The 17,931-nt window shown below is 53.2% G+C and overlaps 1 protein-coding gene across 1 annotated transcript; it reads right to left on the bottom strand.

Moving 5' to 3' along the window:
• Window positions 1-558: 558 nt before the first annotated feature.
• CLASRP (CLK4 associating serine/arginine rich protein) lies at window positions 559-13,433 on the bottom strand. The gene is made up of 14 exons (XM_053968508.1): window positions 13,253-13,433; window positions 11,598-11,695; window positions 9,759-9,860; window positions 8,801-8,880; window positions 8,604-8,688; window positions 7,471-7,619; window positions 7,294-7,390; window positions 6,455-6,533; window positions 6,276-6,349; window positions 5,436-5,458; window positions 4,554-4,572; window positions 4,202-4,441; window positions 2,624-2,914; window positions 559-772 (listed from the first exon to the last, which is right to left on the bottom strand). The coding sequence occupies exons 1-14, from the start codon at window positions 13,349-13,351 to the stop codon at window positions 559-561; spliced, it is 1,650 nt and encodes a 549-aa protein (XP_053824483.1). The 5' UTR covers window positions 13,352-13,433.
• Between the last annotated feature and the right edge of the window lie 4,498 nt (window positions 13,434-17,931).

Here is a 17,931-nt window from a genome sequence, read left to right as displayed (position 1 = left end):
AGATGGATTTTGGGGACTTTCTGGGTGATTTTGGGGCTCCCAGATGGATTTTAGAGCCTCCCAGATGGATTTTGAGGAGTTTCTGTGTGATTTTAGGGGCTCCCAGAGGGATTTTGAGGAGATTCTGGGTGATTTTAGGGGATCCCAGATGGATTTTGGGGAGTTTCCATGTGATTTTAGGGGATCCCAGATGGATTTTGGGGAGTTTCTGGGTGATTTTGGGGGCTCCCAGATGGATTTTGGGGAGTTTCTGGGTGATTTTGGGGGCTCCCAGATGGATTTTGGGGGCTCTCCGATGGATTTTAGGGGCTCCCAGATGGATTTTGGGGAGTTTCTGGGTGATTTTAGGGGCTCCCAGAGGGATTTTGAGGAGTTTCTGTGTGATTTTAGGGGCTCCCAGATGGATTTTGAGGGCTCCCAGATGGATTTTGGGGGCTCTCCGATGGATTTTAGGAGCCTCCCAGATGGATTTTGGGGAGTTTCTGTGTGATTTCGGAGCTCCCAGCGGGATTTTGGGGATTTTTCCTTTGTTTTTTCCCGAATTGCCGCGTTTTCCACTCACTTTTTCAGCTTCTCTCCGACGGCGGGCGAGGCCGGGGGGCGGGGCGGGGCCTTGTCCCGGGCTGCGGGCGGGGTTTGGGACCGGGATCGGGATCGGGATCGGGATCGGGATCGGGAGCGGGACCGGGAGGGGCTCCGGGAGTCGCTGCGGCTGCTCCGGCTCTGGCTGCTCCAGCGGCGCCAGGAGCGCGCCGAGCGCCGGGAGCGGCTCCTGCGGAACGGCCGGAAATGCCGGGAGAACGGGAAAAGGGAACCGGGAGAGAGCGGGGCTGCGGGGAACTGGGCACTGACTGGGGCAAACTGGACTCAAACCAGTCCCAAACTGGTGTGAACTGGGCACTGACTGGGTGAACTGGGCACTGACTGAACTGGGCACTGACTGAACTGGGCACTGACTGGGTGAACTGGGCACTGACTGGGTGAACTGGGCACTGACTGGGTGAACTGGGCACTGACTGAACTGGGCACTGACTGAACTGGGCACTGACTGGGTGAACTGGGCACTGACTGGGTGAACTGGGCACTGACTGAACTGGGCACTGACTGGGGTGAACTGGGCACTGACTGAACTGGGCACTGACTGAACTGGGCACTGACTGGGTGAACTGGGCACTGACTGAACTGGGCACTGACTGGGGTGAACTGGGCACTGACTGGGTGAACTGGGCACTGACTGAACTGGGCACTGACTGGGTGAACTGGGCACTGACTGGGTGAACTGGGCACTGACTGAACTGGGCACTGACTGGGTGAACTGGGCACTGACTGAACTGGGCACTGACTGGGTGAACTGGGCACTGACTGAACTGGGCACTGACTGGGGTGAACTGGGCACTGACTGGGTGAACTGGGCACTGACTGAACTGGGCACTGACTGGGTGAACTGGGCACTGACTGAACTGGGCACTGACTGAACTGGGCACTGACTGGGTGAACTGGGCACTGACTGAACTGGGCACTGACTGGGTGAACTGGGCACTGACTGGGTGAACTGGGCACTGACTGAACTGGGCACTGACTGGTTGAACTGGGCACTGACTGGGTGAACTGGGCACTGACTGGGGTGAACTGGACTCAAACCAGTCCCAAACTGGAGTGAACTGCTCACTACCTGGGCACTAAACCAACCTAAACTGGTCCCAACCCGGTGGGAACTGGTGTGAACCGGTCTCGAACTGTCCCAAATCGACCCACACTGGTCCCAAAGTGGTCCCAAACCTGTCCCAAAGTGTCCCAAACTGACCCAAACCGACCCGAACCAACCCAAACCGGTCCCAAACCAACCCAAACAGGTCCCAAACCGACCCAAACCAACCCAAACCAGTCCCGAAGTGTCCCAAACCAACCCAAACCAGTCCCAAACTGACCCAAACAGGTCCCAAACCGACCCGAACCGACCCAAACCGGTCCTAAAGTGTCCCAAACCAACCCAAACCAGTCCCAAAGTGACCCAAACTGACCCAAACAGGTCCCAAACCAACCCAAACCAGTCCCAAAGTGACCCAAACTGACCCAAACCAGTCCCAAACCAACCCAATCCGACCTAAACTGTCCCAAACTGACCCAAACCGGTCCCAAAGTGTCCCAAACTGACCCAAACCAGTCCCAAAGTGACCCAAAGTGACCCAAACCGGTCCCAAACCGACCCAATCCGACCTAAACTGTCCCAAAGTGTCCCAAACTGGTCCCAAAGTGTCCCAAACTGACCCAAACCGGTCCCAAACTGACCCAAAGCGACCCAAACCAGTCCCAAAGTGTCCCAAACTGACCCAAACCAGTCCCAAATCGACCCGAACCGACCCAAACCGGTCCCAAACTGACCCAAACTGGTCCCAAAGCGACCCAAACCGGTCCCAGAGCGTCCCAAACCAGCCCAAACCGGTCCCAAAGTGTCCCAAACTGACCCAAACCGGTCCCAAACTGACCCAAACCGGTCCCAAACCGACCCAAACCAGTCCCAAACTGACCCAAACCGGTCCCAAACCGGCCCAAACCGGCCCGAACCGGTCCCAGAGCGTCCCAAACCGGCCGGAAGCGGCGTCCCGGGGCGGCGCGCACTGACCTGGAGCGGCGGCGGTGGCGGTGGCCGCGTTCCGGGGAGCGGGAGCGGCGCCGGCTGTCCCGGGATCCGCCCCGGGATCCCCCCCGGGAGTAGCGGCGGGAGCGGCTCCGGGAGCGGCTCCGGGAGCGGCTGCGGCTCCGGGAGCGGCTGCGGGAGCAGCGGCGGCGGCCCCGGAAAAGGCCCCGGGAGCGGCGGAAGGCCGGGCGGGAGCCGCGGGAGCCCGAGCTGCACGAGGAGGAGGAGGAGGAGCGCGACGACGAGGACGAGGAGGAGGAGGAGGAAGAGCGGCGCCTGGGAAAGGGAGAAGGGGTGAGAAACGGGGGATGGGGAAAGGGGGAATGGGGGAAATGGGGGGGATGGGGAAAATGGGGGGAAATGGGGGGGAAATGGGGGGAAATGGGGGGAATGGGGGGAAATGGGGGGAAGTGGGGGGAAGTGGGGGGGAAGTGGGGGGAAATGGTGGAGCAAAAGGAGAAAAAGAGGAAAAATGGGGAAAAAAGAATGAAAAGGGGGGAAAAGAGAGAGAAAAAAAGAGAAAAAGAGAGAACGAGGGCAGAGAAAGGGAAAAGGCTGGGGCACAAAAAAACGAGGGGGGAAAGGGGGAGAACGGGGGCAGAGAAGGGAAAAGGCCGAGGCATCAAAAAAAAAGAAGGAAAAACGGGAGAACGAGGGCAGAGAAGGGAAAAAGGCCGGGGCACCAAAAAAAAAGAAGGAAAAACAGAGTGAGAGCAGAGAAGGGAAAAAGGGCTGGGGCACAAAAAAAGAAAGAAAAACGGGAGAATGAAGGCAGAGAAGGGGAAAAGGGCCAAGGCACAAAAAAAAAAGAAGGAAAAACGGGAGAACGAGGGCAAAGAAGGGAAAAGGCCGGGGCACAAAAAAAAAGAGGGGGTAAAGGGGGAGAACGAGGGCAGAAAAGGGAAAAAGGCCGGGGCACCAAAAAAAAAGAAGGAAAAACGGGAGAACGGGGGCAGAGAAGGGAAAAGGCCGGGGCACAAAAAAGAGAGAGGAAAACAGGAGAACAAGGGCAGAGAAGGGGAAAAGGCTGGGGCACCAAAAAAAAGGGGGAGAAGGAGGGCAGAGAAGGGAAAAGGCCGGGGCACCAAAAAAACAGGGGGAAAAGGGGGAGAACGGGGGCAGAGAAGGGAAAAAGGGCTGGGCACCAAAAAAAAAGAAGGAAAAACGGGAGAATGAGAGCAGAGAAGGGAAAAGGCTGGGGCAGAAAAAAGAGAGAGGAAAACAGGAGAACAAGGGCAGAGAAGGGGAAAAGGGCTGGGACACAAAAAAAAGAGGGGGAAAAGCGGGAGAACGGGGGCAGAGAAGGGGAAAAGGCCGGGGCACAAAAAAAAAGGGGGTTAAAAGGGGGAGAACGAGGGCAGAAAAGGGAAAAAGGCCGGGGCACCAAAAAAAAAGAAGGAAAAACGGGAGAACGGGGGCAGAGAAGGGAAAAGGCCGGGGCACAAAAAAGAGAGAGGAAAACAGGAGAACAAGGGCAGAGAAGGGAAAAGGGCGGGGCACAAAAAAAAGAGGGGGAAAAGGGGGAGAACGGGGGCAGAGAAGGGAAAAGGCCGGCGCACGCACCGGGCCGAGGCTCCGTGAGCCGGCGCCGAGGCTCCGGGCGCCGCCGGGCGCTGCCGCTCCCGGGAGCCGCGGCGGCTCCTGCCCGAGCCCGAGGCGGAGGCGGCGCCGGGAAGGCCGGGCCCGCCCGGCGGCTCCTCGTCGCTGCCGCCGAAGCTGGTGATGAAGGTGATCTTCTCCTCGTGGCCCAGCGACGGCGTCCGCGAGCGGGAGCGCGACTCCGAGCTGGATTCCGAGGGGGAGCTGCCGGGGGAGCGGGCGGTCACGGGAATGCGCCGGGAATGCCCCGGGAATGCCGGCGGTGGTACCGGGGGTGGTACCGGGGCGGTACCGGGGGTGGCACCGCGGGCGTTACCGTTTGTAGGGGGTCGTAGGTGGGGCTGTCGCGGCGGCGTAGCTGTGGGGGGAAAGAAACGGGGGATTGGGGTGAGAAAGGGGAAATGGGGGGGGATTTGGGGGGAAAAAATGGGATTTTGGGGTGAAAAGATGGGGTTGGGGGGATTGGGGGTGAAAAGGTGGGGTTTGGGGGGGATTGGGGGGAAAATTGGGGGGATTTGGGGGTGAAAAGGTGGGGTTTGGGGAGGATTGGGGGGATTTGAGGGGAAAAAATGGGATTTTGGGGTGAAAAGGTGGGGTTTGGGGGGAAAAAATGGGATTTTGGGGGTGAAAAGGCGGGGTTTGGGGGGAAAATTGGTGGGATTTGGGGAGGAAAAGGTGGGGTTTGGGGAGGAAAAGATGGGGTTTGGGGGGATATTGGGGGAACTGGGGGGGATTTGGGGAGATTTGGGGAAAATTGGGGCTGTCCAGCGGGGTAGCTGTGGGGGGAAAGAAACGGGGGATTGGGGTGAGAAAGGGAGAGTTTTGGGGGGATTTGGGAATGAAAATAGGGGATTTGGGGGGAAAAGTGGGATTTTGGGGGTGAAAATATGGGGTTTGGGGGGAAATGGGGGTGAAAAGGTGGGGTTTGGGGGGAAAAAATGGGATTTTGGGGGTGAAAAGGCAGGGTTTGGGGGGAAAATTGGTGGGATTTGGGGAGGAAAAGGTGGGGTTTGGGGGGGGGAAATGGGATTCTAGGGGTGAAAAGGTGGGGTTTGGGGGGGATTGGGGGGATTTGGGGGTGAAAAGGTGGGATTTGGGGAGGAAAAGGTGGGGTTTGGGGGGGGGAAATGGGATTTTTGGGAGGAAAAAGTGGGGTTGAGGGGATAATTGTGGAAATTGGGGGAGATTTGGGGAAAATTGGGGCTGTCCCGGCGGGCGTAGCTGTGGGGGGAAAGAAATGGGGGTTTGGGGTGAGAAAGGGGAAATGGGGGGGGATTTGGAGGAGAATAGGGGGGATTTTGGGGGATTTGGGAATGAAAATTTGGGATTTTTAGGGGAAAAAATGGGATTTTGGGGGTGAAAAGGTGGGGTTTGGGGGAAATGGGGGTGAAAAGATGGGGTTTGGGTTGGATTGTGGGTGAAAAGGTGGGAATTGGGGGGATAATTGTGGGAATTGGGGGGAACTTGGGGAGATGTGGGGAAAATTGGGGGGATTCAGGTGGAAATTGGAGGGATTTGGGGGGAATTGGGGGAGGAAAGATGGGGTTTGAGGGGAATTTGGGGGGGAAATGAGGGGAAATTGGGGGGATTTGGGGGGAACTGGGGGAGAATGGTGGGGTTGGGGGGATTGGGGGGTGAAATTGGGGGGATTTGGGGGAAAAATGGGGTTTTGGGGATGAAAAGGTAGGGTTTGGGGGGGATTGGTGGGATTTGGGGAAAATTGGGGGGATTTGGAGGATTTGGGAATGGAAATTTGGGAATTGTGGGGAATTCGGGAATGAGATTTTGGGATTCAGGGGAAAATTGGTGGGATTCAGAGTAAAAACGGGATTTGGGAATGAAAATCTGGGATTTGGGAATGGAAAGTTGGGACTTGGTGGGGGGAGAATGGTGGGATTTGGGAGAAAAATGGAATTCTAAATAAAAACATTGGCTTGGTGGGGGAGAGATGTTGGGATTTGGGATGAAAATGTTGGGATTTGAGGGAAAATGCTGGGAAAAACGTTGGGATTGGGGGTGAAAACGTTGGGAATCTCACCTGGGGGGGCTGATTTTCCGGCCTTTCAGCCGCTTCTCCCGGAATTCCCGGCGCTGCCGGCGGGAGCGGCGGCCCTGGGGAAGGATTGGAGGTCGGGAAGGGATTTTTGGGGATTTTGTAAGGGGAAATTCTCGTTTTTTCTGGGATTTTTCCAGTTTTTTCCCAGGTTTTTCCCTCACCGAGTACATGGCCTTCTCCTCCTCCAGGGCCTTGGCGTTTTTGATGGCTTCGGCCTCTTCCTTGTCCTTCCTCAGCATCCTTTTTCCAGGGAAAAAAAGAGCGGGATCAGGGCGGGGGTTTGGGGAGATCCCAAATTCCGAGGAAAAGGGGGAGCCCTGAGCTGGAATTTCAGGGAAAAACCAGGATTTTTCACCGCAGAATCTCAGGGGAAAAAAAAAGGGATATTTTCAAGGCAGAATCTCAGGGGAAAAGGAAAGTCTGGAAAAAAGACGGAAAATCTCAGGGAAAAGGGGGAGACCTGAGCCAGAATTCCAAGGAAAAATGGGATTTCCAGGAAAGAATCCCAAGGAAAAATGGGATTTCCAGGAAAGAATCCCAAGAGAAAATGGGATTTCCAGGACAAATTCCTAAGGGAAAATGGGATTTCGAGAAAAAAATTCTAAGGGAAAATGGGATTTCAAGGAGAAAAGTCTAAGGGAAAATGGAATTTTGAGGAGAAAATCCCAAGGAAAAGTGGGATCCAAAGCCAAAATCCCAAGGAAAAATGGGATTCCTGAGCCAAAATCCCAAGGAAAAACGGGATTCCTGAGGCAAAATCCAAGGAAAAAGGGGATTCCTGAGGCAAAATCCCAAGGAAAAACAAGGATTTCCAGGAGAGAATCCCAAGGAAAAATGGGATTCCCAAGCCAAAATCCCAAGGAAAAACAAGGATTTCCAGGAGAGAATCCCAAGGAAAAATGGGATTCCCGAGCCAAAATCCCAAGGAAAAGCAGGAGCCCTCCCCGGGGTGGTGTTGGGGTAGGATCCCGGCTTTTCCCGAGGTTTTTGCGGGCCGTACCTGACGAAATCCCCCTCGGCCATGCCGTAGGTGGTGGCCTGCTTGTTCAGGTCGGCCACTTGCTCCTGGTTCAGCTCGTCCACGTCCACCTCCACGTCTGGAAAAACGCCCGGAAAATCCTGGAATGCCGCCCGGGAGCGATGGCCGAATCCCGTGCGAAACCCTCGGGCCCGTTACCGATGTCCGGGATCACTTCGTCCTCGTCCGTGTTGGAATCTTCCTCGGAGTCCTCCTCGTCCCCCGCTCGCTTCTCCAGGGAGCTCTCCAGCTCCTCCACCGTGCTGTCCTCGTACGTGTAGCCTATGGAAGCCTTTTTCTCCGCCAGCCTGGGGAGGTTTGGGACACAAATCCCTCCAGCCCGGGGCTTTTCCCCACGGGGAGATCCCCGCGGGAAGGCCGAGGCCCGGAGAGGCCGGCCCGGGGATTCCCTCGGGGGGAAAAGGGGAATTGTGAGGGGGAATTGTGAGGGGAAATGGGAATTGTGAGAGGGAATTGTGAGGGGCAATTGTGAGGGGGAATGGGAATTGTGAGAGAGAATGGGAATTGTGAGGGGAATTGTGAGGGGGAATTGTGAGGGGAAATGGGAATTGTGAGGGGGAATGGGAATTGTGAGGGGAATTGTGAGGGGGAATTGTGAGGGGAAATGGGAATTGTGAGGGGGAATGGGAATTGTGAGGGGGAATGGGAATTGTGAGGGGGAATTGTGAGGGGGAATTGTGAGAGAGAATGGGAATTGTGAGGGGGAATTGTGAGAGAGAATGGGAATTGTGAGGGGAATTGTGAGGGGAAATTGTGAGGGGAAACGGGAATTGTGAGGGGGAATGGGAATTGCGAGGGGGAATTGTGAGCGAAAATGAGAATTGTGAGGGGGAATTGTGAGGGGAAATTGTGAGGGGGAATGGGAATTGTGAGGGGAAATGGGAATTGTGAGGGAGAATGGGAATTGTGAGGGGAAATGGGAATTGTGAGGGGGAATGGGAGTTCTGAGGGAAAATAGGAGGCCTGAGCTGGAACTCTGAGGGAAAATAGGAGATTTGAGCAGGAATTCTGAGGGAAAATGGGAAATCTGAGGGAAAATGGGAATTCTGAGCTGGAATTCTGAGGGAAAACCGGAATCCCGAGCCAGAATTGCCCAGGCAAAATCTGGAGCCCTTCCCAGGATGGTTTTGAGGGAGATTCCAGCAAAGGAGTGAGGGGAAAACTGGGATTGGGAGTTATCTCAGAATTAGGATCATTCCCAAGGGTGTGGGGGTGCATTCCCGGTGTTTTCCCAGCCGGAATTCCCAGGAATTCCAACTTTTTTGCCTCACTTTTTCTTCTCATCCTCGTTGGGTTTCTGGAGGCCCCCGTAGAGCTCGTCGATGTAGATCTGGTACAGGCACTGCTCCTCCGAGACTGGGATTGGGAATTTTGGGATCAAATCATTCCCTAAATCCCTTGGGAACCACCCCCAGGGGACCCGGAGGGGCTGGAATTCCCAAAAAAAAACAGGGAAAAAGGGACTCACTGCCAGCGAAGTCGTTCTGCACCAGGCCCCGGTACCGCTCGTAGTTGCATTTGCGCTCGTCTGACTCCTGTTCCGGTGAGCTGGAAAAACGGGAATTCTGAGGGGATTTTGGGATCAAAATGGGGATTTGGGAGGTTAAAGGTGGATTTTAGGGATCAAGTGATAATTTTGTGCTAAAAAAAGCTGGATTTGGGGGAAAAAAAGAGGAATTTTGGGGGCCTCCCCCCTCATAGTTGCATTTGTGCTCGTCTGATTCCTGCTCTGGTAAGCTGGAAAAACAGGAATTCTGAGGGGATTTTAGGATCAAAATGGGGATTTGGGAGGTTAAAGGTGGATTTTAGGGATCAAGTGATAATTTTGTGCTAAAAAAAGCTGGATTTGGGGGAAAAAAAGGTGCATTTTGAGGGCCTTCCCCCTCATAGTTGCATTTGTGCTCATCCGATTCCTGCTCCGGTGAGCTGGAAAAACGGGAATTCTGAGGGGATTTTGGGATCAAAATGGGGATTTGGGGGGTTAAAGGTGGATTTTAGGGATCAAGCGATAATTTTGTGCTAAAAAAAGCTGGATTTGGGAGGAAAAATGTGGATTATGAGGGCCTCCCCCTCATAGTTGCATTTGTGGTCATCCGATTCCTGCTCCGGTGAGCTGGAAAAACGGGAATTCTGAGGGGATTTTGGGATCAAAATGGGGATTTGGGAGGTTAAAGGTGGATTTTAGGGATCAAGCGATAATTTTGTGCTAAAAAAAGCTGGATTTGGGAGGAAAAATGTGGATTATGAGGGCCTCCCCCCTCATAGTTGCATTTGTGGTCATCCGATTCCTGCTCCGGTGAGCTGGAAAAACGGGAATTCTGAGGGGATTTTGGGATCAAAATGGGGATTTGGGAGGTTAAAGGTGGATTTTAGGGATCAGAGAAAGATTTTGTGCTAATCTCAGGAGAATTTTTTGGGAATCTTACGTGGGGCTGAGCAGGGCCGGGGTGTACATGGGGATGAAATCCAGGTGAGCGCGGACGTCGAACCTGTCGATCATGTTGTTGGTGTCCCCCTGCCAGGGCATCCTGCCGGGAAAAACTGAGCCTTGGGAATGGGAAAAATCCTGGAATTCCCACCCGGAATGGTCAGAATTCCCCCCTTTCCTTCAGAAAAAAAAAAAAAAAAAGGGGGGAAAGGTGGTTCCCCCTAAAAAAAAGCTGAATTTTCTTTGGATTGATGGAGTAAAAACAGGTTAAATTTCATTTTTGGGGAAAATTGGGATTTATCCAGCCCTGGGGGTGATTCCGGGGTGGAGATCCCATGGGATTTTCTCCCTGGAATGGGCAGAATTCCCCCCTTTTCACCAGAAAAAAAAAATGGGAGTGGTGACTCCACTAAAACCTGAATTCTCCCCAGATTTGCCTAAAACTGCCCAAATTCCAACCCCAGGAAAATCCCGGATTTCTCCATCCCGGGGGGCGATCCCAGGAACATTCCAGAAATAATTCCATGGAATTTATCTCCCTGGAATGAGCAGAATTCCTTCAGCAAAAATGGGAACAGCGGCTCCAAATCTTCCCAGATTTTCCTAAAACCGCCCAAATTTCAATCCCGGATTTCTCCATCCCTGGGGGGCGATCCCAGGAACATTCCAGAGATAATTCCATGGAATTTATCCCCGGAATGAGCAGAATTCCCTCTTTCACATCACTAAAAACCAGAAACAGCGGCTCCAAATCCTCCCGGATTTGCCCAAAACCGCCCAAATTTCAATCCCGGATTTCTCCATCCCGGGGGGCGATCCCAGGAACGTTCCAGAGATAATTCCATGGAATTTATCCCTGGAATGAGCAGAATTCCTTCAGCAAAAACAGGAACAGCGGCTCCAAATCCTCACAGATTTGCCCAAAACCGCCCAAATTTCAATCCCGGATTTCTCCATCCCGGGGGGCGATCCCAGGAACATTCCAGAGATAATCCCAGGGAATTTATCCCTGGAATGAGCAGAATTCCCTCTTTCACATCACTAAAAACCAGAAACAGCGGCTCCAAATCTTCCCAGATTTTCCTAAAACCGCCCAAATTTCAATCCCGGATTTCTCCATCCCCGGGGGGCGATCCCAGGAACGTTCCAGAGGTAATCCCAGGGAATTTATCTCCCTGGAATGAGCAGAATTCCTTCAGCAAAAACAGAAACAGCGGCTCCAAATCTTCCCAGATTTGCCCAAAACCGCCCAAATTTCAATCCCGGATTTCTCCATCCCTGGGGGGCGATCCCAGGAATATTCCAGAGATAATTCCATGGAATTTATCCCTGGAATGAGCAGAATTCCTTCAGCAAAAACAGGAACAGCGGCTCCAAATCCTCACAGATTTGCCCAAAACCGCCCAAATTTCAATCCCGGATTTCTCCATCCCCGGGGGGCGATCCCAGGAACATTCCAGAGATAATCCCAGGGAATTTATCCCTGATATGAGCAGAATTCCTTCAGCAAAAATGGACACAGTGGCTCCAAATCCTCCCGGATTTGCCCAAAACCGCCCAAATTTCAATCCCGGATTTCTCCATCCCGGGGGGGCGATCCCAGGAACATTCCAGAGATAATTCCATGGAATTTATCCCTGGAATGAGCAGAATTCCCTCTTTCACATCACTAAAAACCAGAAACAGCAGTTCCAAATCTTCCCAGATTTCCCCAAAACCGCCCAATTTTCAATCCCGGATTTCTCCATCCCCGGGGGGCGATCCCAGGAACGTTCCAGAGATAATCCCAGGGAATCCCGGGCGGGAATTCCGGGCGGGAATTCCCGGCCCCACTCACATGTTGACGGGGCTCTCGGCTGCCAGGGCCACGGCGGAGTCCAGGTGCACCTTGCAGGCCCGGCCGTGCACCTGCAGGAACTGCGCCGGGTCCTTTTTCTGGGAAAAACGGGAAAATCGGGAAAACCCCGGAATTAGGCACGGGGGGAGGGGAAAGGGGGAAGGGGGGGAGGATTCCCGGGAAAAGAGGGGACACGGGAAGGGCAGGGATGGACAGGAAAGGGAGGCCTGGGGAGGAACTCCCAGGAAAAATGGGGATGTCCGCCTCCAAACTGGGAATGTCAGCCCAAAAACTGGGAAAGGAGCCTCCAAACTGGGAAAGGAGCCTCCAAACTGGGAATGTCAGCCTCCAAACTGGGAATGTCAGCCCGAAAACTGGGAATGTCGGCCTCCAAACTGGGAATGTCAGCCCAAAAACTGGGAAAGGAGCCTCCAAACTGGGAATGTCAGCCTCCAAACTGGGAATGTCAGCCTCCAAACTGGGAATGTCAGCCCAAAAACTGGGAAAGGAGCCTCCAAACTGGGAATGTCAGCCTCCAAACTGGGAATGTCAGCCCAAAAACTGGGAAAGGAGCCTCCAAACTGGGAAAGGAGCCTCCAAACTGGGAATGTCAGCCTCCAAACTGGGAATGTCAGCCTCCAAACTGGGAATGTCAGCCCGAAAACTGGGAATGTCAGCCCGAAAACTGGGAATGTCGGCCTCCAAACTGGGAATGTCAGCCCAAAAACTGGGAAAGGAGCCTCCAAACTGGGAAAGGAGCCTCCAAACTGGGAAAGGAGCCTCCAAACTGGGAAAGGAGCCTCCAAACTGGGAATGTCGGCCTCCAAAGTGGGACACGGGGCTCAGACTGGGAATGTCGGCCTCCAAACTGGGAAAGGAGCCTCCAAACTGGGAATGTCGGCCTCCAAACTGGGAATGTCAGCCTCCAAACTGGGAATGTCGGCCTCCAAACTGGGAATGTCGGCCTCCAAACTGGGAATGTCGGCCTCCAAACTGGGAATGTCAGCCTCCAAACTGGGAATGTCAGCCTCCAAACTGGGAATGTCGGCCTCCAAACTGGGAATGTCAGCCCGAAAACTGGGAATGTCAGCCTCCAAACTGGGAAAGGAGCCTCCAAACTGGGAATGTCGGCCCGAAAACTGGGAAAGGAGCCTCCAAACTGGGAATGTCAGCCCGAAAACTGGGAAAGGAGCCTCCAAACTGGGAATGTCAGCCTCCAAACTGGGAAAGGAGCCTCCAAACTGGGAATGTCAGCCTCCAAACTGGGAATGTCGGCCCAAAAACTGGGAATGTCGGCCCGAAAACTGGGAATGTCGGCCCGAAAACTGGGAATGTCGGCCTCCACTGGGAATATCGGCCTCCAAAATGGTTCAGGACCCCCCAAACTGGTTCTGGGTCCCCCCAAACTGGTCCAGACCCCCCCAAACTGGTCCAGACCCCCCCAAACTGGTGTGAACTGGCCCAAACTGGTTCTGGGTCCCCCCAAACTGGTGTGAACTGGCCCAAACTGGTTCAGAACCCCCCCAAAGTGGTGTGAACTGGCCCAAACTGGTTCAGGACCCCTCCAAACTGGTGTGAACTGGCCCAAACTGGTTGAGGACCCCCCCAAACCAGTTCAGACCCCCCCAGACTGGCCCAAACTGGTTCTGGCTCACGATTTTCTCGTAGTACTCGCGGCGCCTCTCGGCGCGTTTCTTGTAGTCCACCATCATCCCCCGCAGCTTGCGCTCGTGCTTCCGCGCCTCGTGCCACATCCCGGCGCCTTCCGGAACCTTCCGGCGCCTTCCAGGACCTTCTGGAACCTTCCAGAGCCTTCTGGAACCTTCCGGAGCCTTCCAGGACCTTCTGGAACCTTCCAGGACCTTCAGGAACTTTCCGGTGCCTTCAGGAACCTTCCAGAGCCTTCTGGAACCTTCCGGGACCTTCAGGAACTTTCCGGCGCCTTCAGGAACCTTCCAGGGCCTTCCGGGACCTTCTGGAGCCTTCAGGAACCTTCCGGGGCCTTCGAGGATCTTCTGGAACCTTCCAGGACCTTCTGGAACCTTCCGGGGGAAAGGGGGGCCGGGGGAGGGGGAGGAGCAGGAGGGGCCTGGGGGAGCAGAGGAGTCAGGGCAATTAACGGGGAGTCGTTAATTAATGGGGGTTAATGGGGAATTCATGGGGATTAATTAATGGGGATTGGGGGAATTAATGGGGATTGGGGTAATTAATGGGGATTAATGGGGAATTGGGGGGTAATTAATGGGGATTGGGGTAATTAATGGGGATTAATGGGGAATTGGGGGGTAATTAATGGGGATTGGGGGAATTAATGGGGATTAATGGGGAATTGGGGGGTAATTAATGGGGATTGGGGTAATTAATGGGGATTGGGGGAATTAATGGGGAGTAATTAATGGGGATTGGGGGAATTAATGGGGAGTAATTAATGGGGATTGGGGGAATTAATGGGGATCAATTAATGGGGATTGGGGGTTAATTAATGGGAATTGGGGATTAATTAATGGGGATTAATGGGGAATTGGGGGGGAATTAATGGGGATTGGGGGAATTAATGTGGAGTAATAGGGATTGGGGGTTAATTAATGGGAATTGGGTAATTAATGGGATTTAATGGGGAATTGGGGGGTAATTAATGGGGATTGGGGGTTAATTAATGGGGATTGGGGGAATTAATGGGGATTAATTAATGGGGATTGGGGTAATTAATGGGGATTAATTAATAGGGATTGGGGTAATTGATGGGGATTGGGGGAATTAATGGGGATTGGGGATTAATTAATGGGGATTGGGGGTTAATTAATGGGGATTGGGGGTTAATTAATGGGAATTGGGTAATTAATGGGGATTAATTAATGGGGATTGGGGGTTAATTAATGGGGATTGAGGGAATTAATGGAGATTAATGAGGAATTGGGGGTTAATTAATGGGGATTGGGTAATTAATGGGGATTAATTAATGGGGATTGGGGGAATTAATGGAGATTGGGCGTTAATTAATGGGAATTGGGGATTAATAAATGGGGATTGGGGGAATTAGTGGGAATTGGGGGTTAATTAATGGGAATTGGGGGAATTAATGGGAATTGGGGGAATTAATGGGGAATTGGGGATTAATTAATGGGGATTGGGGATATTAATGGGAATTGGGTAATTAATTAATGGGGATTGGGGGAATTAATGGGAATTGGGGGAATTAATCGGAATTGGGGATTAATTAAGAGGGAATTGGGGGTTAATTAAGGGGGAGATTGAGGATTAATTAAGGGGGAATTGGGGATTAGTTAAGGGGGGAATTGGGCGTTAATTAAGGGGAGAATTGGGCGTTAATTAAGGGGGATATTGGGGATAAAAATTAGGATTAATTAAGGGGGAAATTGGGGATTAATTAAGGGGGATTGGGAATAAAAATTGGGGATTAAGAGGGAAGTTGGGGATTAATTAAAGGAGGAATTAGGGGTTAATTAAGGGGGAAATTGGGATTAAAGGGGGAAATTCAATTAAAAACGGGAATAGAGGAGAAGAAAAAAGGGAATTAAAAACGGAACCAAAGGAGGGAACGGGGAACAAAGCGGGAGCCACCGGGAGTACCGGGGGGAGGGAGCCCCGGGGCAGCCCCAGGGCCAGGGGCTCATTAGGGAGAGCCCTAATGAGGGCGCTAATGAGGGGCGGGCCCGGGGGGAGGGGGGCGCTAATGAAGCGTTAATTGGGGAGCGGCCCCGCCGCCATCGCCGCTCACCGCGCTCGGCGCACCCGGAGGCGGAAGTGACGGCGGAAACGGAAGTACGAGTAAAAGGGCGGGGCCAAATTGGGACACCTTGGGGCGGGGTTTAATGTCAGAACGAGGCTGAGGCGGGGCCTAATGGGGAAGTATATTGGGCGGGGCTTGGTGTCAGAATGAGGCTGGGGCGGGGCTTTGAGGGTGTGGCTGTGGAGGGGGCGTGGTTTGTTGTGTGGGCGGGGCCTGAGCGATTCCTCCTCCGGGTTCTATTCCCAGTCCGATACTGGGATGGACTGGTCCTGATTCCAGTCCCATACTGGGACAGACTGGTGCCAGTTCCAGCCCCATACTGGGCCAGACTGGTGCCAGTTCCAGTCCCATACTGGGACAGACTGGTGCCAGTTCCAGTCCCATACTGGGACAGACTGGTGCCAGTTCCAGCCCCATACTGGGACAGACTGGTGCCAGTTCCAGTCCCATACTGGGACGGACTGGTCTTGATTCCAGTTCCATACTGGGACGGACTGGTGCCAGTTCCAGTCCCATACTGGGACAGACTGGTCCTGATTCCAGTCCCATACTGGGACGGACTGGTGCCAGTTCCAGTCCCAAACTGGGACAGACTGGTGCCAGTTCCAGTCCCATACTGGGACAGACTGGTGCCAGTTCCAGTCCCATACTGGGATGGACTGGTCCTGATTCCAGTCCCATACTGGGATGGACTGGTGCCAGTTCCAGTCCCATACTGGGACGGACTGGTGCCAGTTCCAGTTCCATACTGGGACAGACTGGTGCCAGTTCCAGTCCCATACTGGGACAGACTGGTGCCAGTTCCAGTCCCATACTGGGACAGACTGGTGCCAGTTCCAGCCCCATACTGGGACAGACTGGTGCCAGTTCCAGTCCCATACTGGGACAGACTGGTGCCATTCCCAGTCCCATACTGGGACAGACTGGTGCCATTCCCAGTCCCATACTGGGACAGACTGGTGCCAGTTCCAGTTCCCTCCCAGTTCCCTCCCAGTTCCCTCCCAGTTCCTCCCAGTTCCCTCCCAGTTCCCTCCCAGTCCCTCCCAGTTCATCCCAGTCCATCCCAGTTCCTCCCAGTCCATCCCAGTCCATCCCAGTCCCTCCCAGTCCCTCCCAGTTCCTCCCAGTTCAATCCCAGTCCCCAAAAGCAACTCCTGGGTGTCCATCCATGGCTTTATTCCACCCAAAATCCTGGAATTCTGCCCAAAATCCCGGGAATTTCCCCCCAAAATCCTGGAAAATTCCCCCAAAATCCTGGAATTCTGTCCAAAATCCTGAGAATTTCCCCCCAAAAACTTGGGAATTCTCCCCCAAATCCCAGGAATTCTGCCCAAAATCCCGGGACTTCCACCCAAAATCCCAGAAATTCCCCAAAAATCCCTGGAATTCTGCCCAAAATCCCAGGAATTCTGCCCAAAATCCCAATAATTCCACACAAAATCCTGGGAATTTCCCCCAAAATCCTGGAATTCCACCCAAAATCCCAGAAATTCCCCCAAATCCTGTGAATTTCCCCCAAAATCCCAGGAATTCCCCAAAATTCCCAAGAATTCCACCCAAAATCCCAGGAATTCCCCAAAATTCCCAAGAATTCCACCCAAAATCCCAGGAATTCCCCAAAAATCTTGGGAATTTCCCCCAAAAATCCCGGGAATTCCCCCCAAACTCCCGGGCTGGGGACCCCCTATAAATATAGTGCAAAAAAAAAAACCAAAAACAGGAAAAAATTTGGGAATTTCCCAAAATCCCGGGGGGTCCAGCCGGCCCAGGGGCCCCGAATTTTGGGATGGGGGAAGAAAATCCCTGAAATCCTCCCGGGGAATTCCGGGAATTCCGGGGATTTTGGGGATTTTGAGGGGAATTTGGGGGGATTTTGAGGGGAATTTTGGGAATTTGGGGGGAATTTGGGAATTTTGGAGGATTTTGAGGGGAATTTGGGGGATTTTGAGAGGAATTTTGGGAATTTGGGGGGAATTTGGGGAAATTTGGGGGGATTATGAGGGGAATTTTTTGGGAATTTTGAGGGGGGGTTTTGGGAATTTTTGAAGGGATTTTGGGAGGATTTTGAGGGGGATTTTTGGGAATTTTGGGAGAATTTCGAGGGGAACTTCGAGGGAATTTTTGGAGATTTTGAAGGGGATTTTTGGGAATTTTGGGGGATTTCGAGGGGATTTTGGGAATTTCGAGGGGATTTTGGGAGGATTTTTAGGGGATTTTTGGTGATTTCGAGGGGGATTTTGAGGGGATTTTGGGAGAATTTTGGGAGGATTTCGAGGGGGCTTTTTGGGAATTTTGAGGAGGATTTTGGGAGGATTTCAAGGGGATCTTGAGGGGATTTTTGGGGAATTTTGAGGGGGATTTCCTGGGGAATTTCAAGGGGATTTTGGGGAATTTGGGGAATTTCGAGGGGGATTTTGGGAGGATTTCGAGGGGATTTTGGGGAATTTCGAAGGGAATTTCCTGGGGGATTTCGAGGGGATTTTGGGAGGATTTTGAGGGGATTTTGGGGAATTTCGAGGGGGATTTTGGGAGGATTTCGAGGGGATTTTTGGGGAATTTTGAGGAGGATTTTGGGAGGATTTT

The sequence above is a fragment of the Vidua chalybeata genome, chromosome 35 (assembly GCF_026979565.1).
Source record: "Vidua chalybeata isolate OUT-0048 chromosome 35, bVidCha1 merged haplotype, whole genome shotgun sequence".
Classification (NCBI taxonomy): domain Eukaryota; kingdom Metazoa; phylum Chordata; class Aves; order Passeriformes; family Viduidae; genus Vidua; species Vidua chalybeata.
Note: the sequence above shows the minus strand (reverse complement) of the source record. Positions and strands in the feature narration are given on the sequence as shown.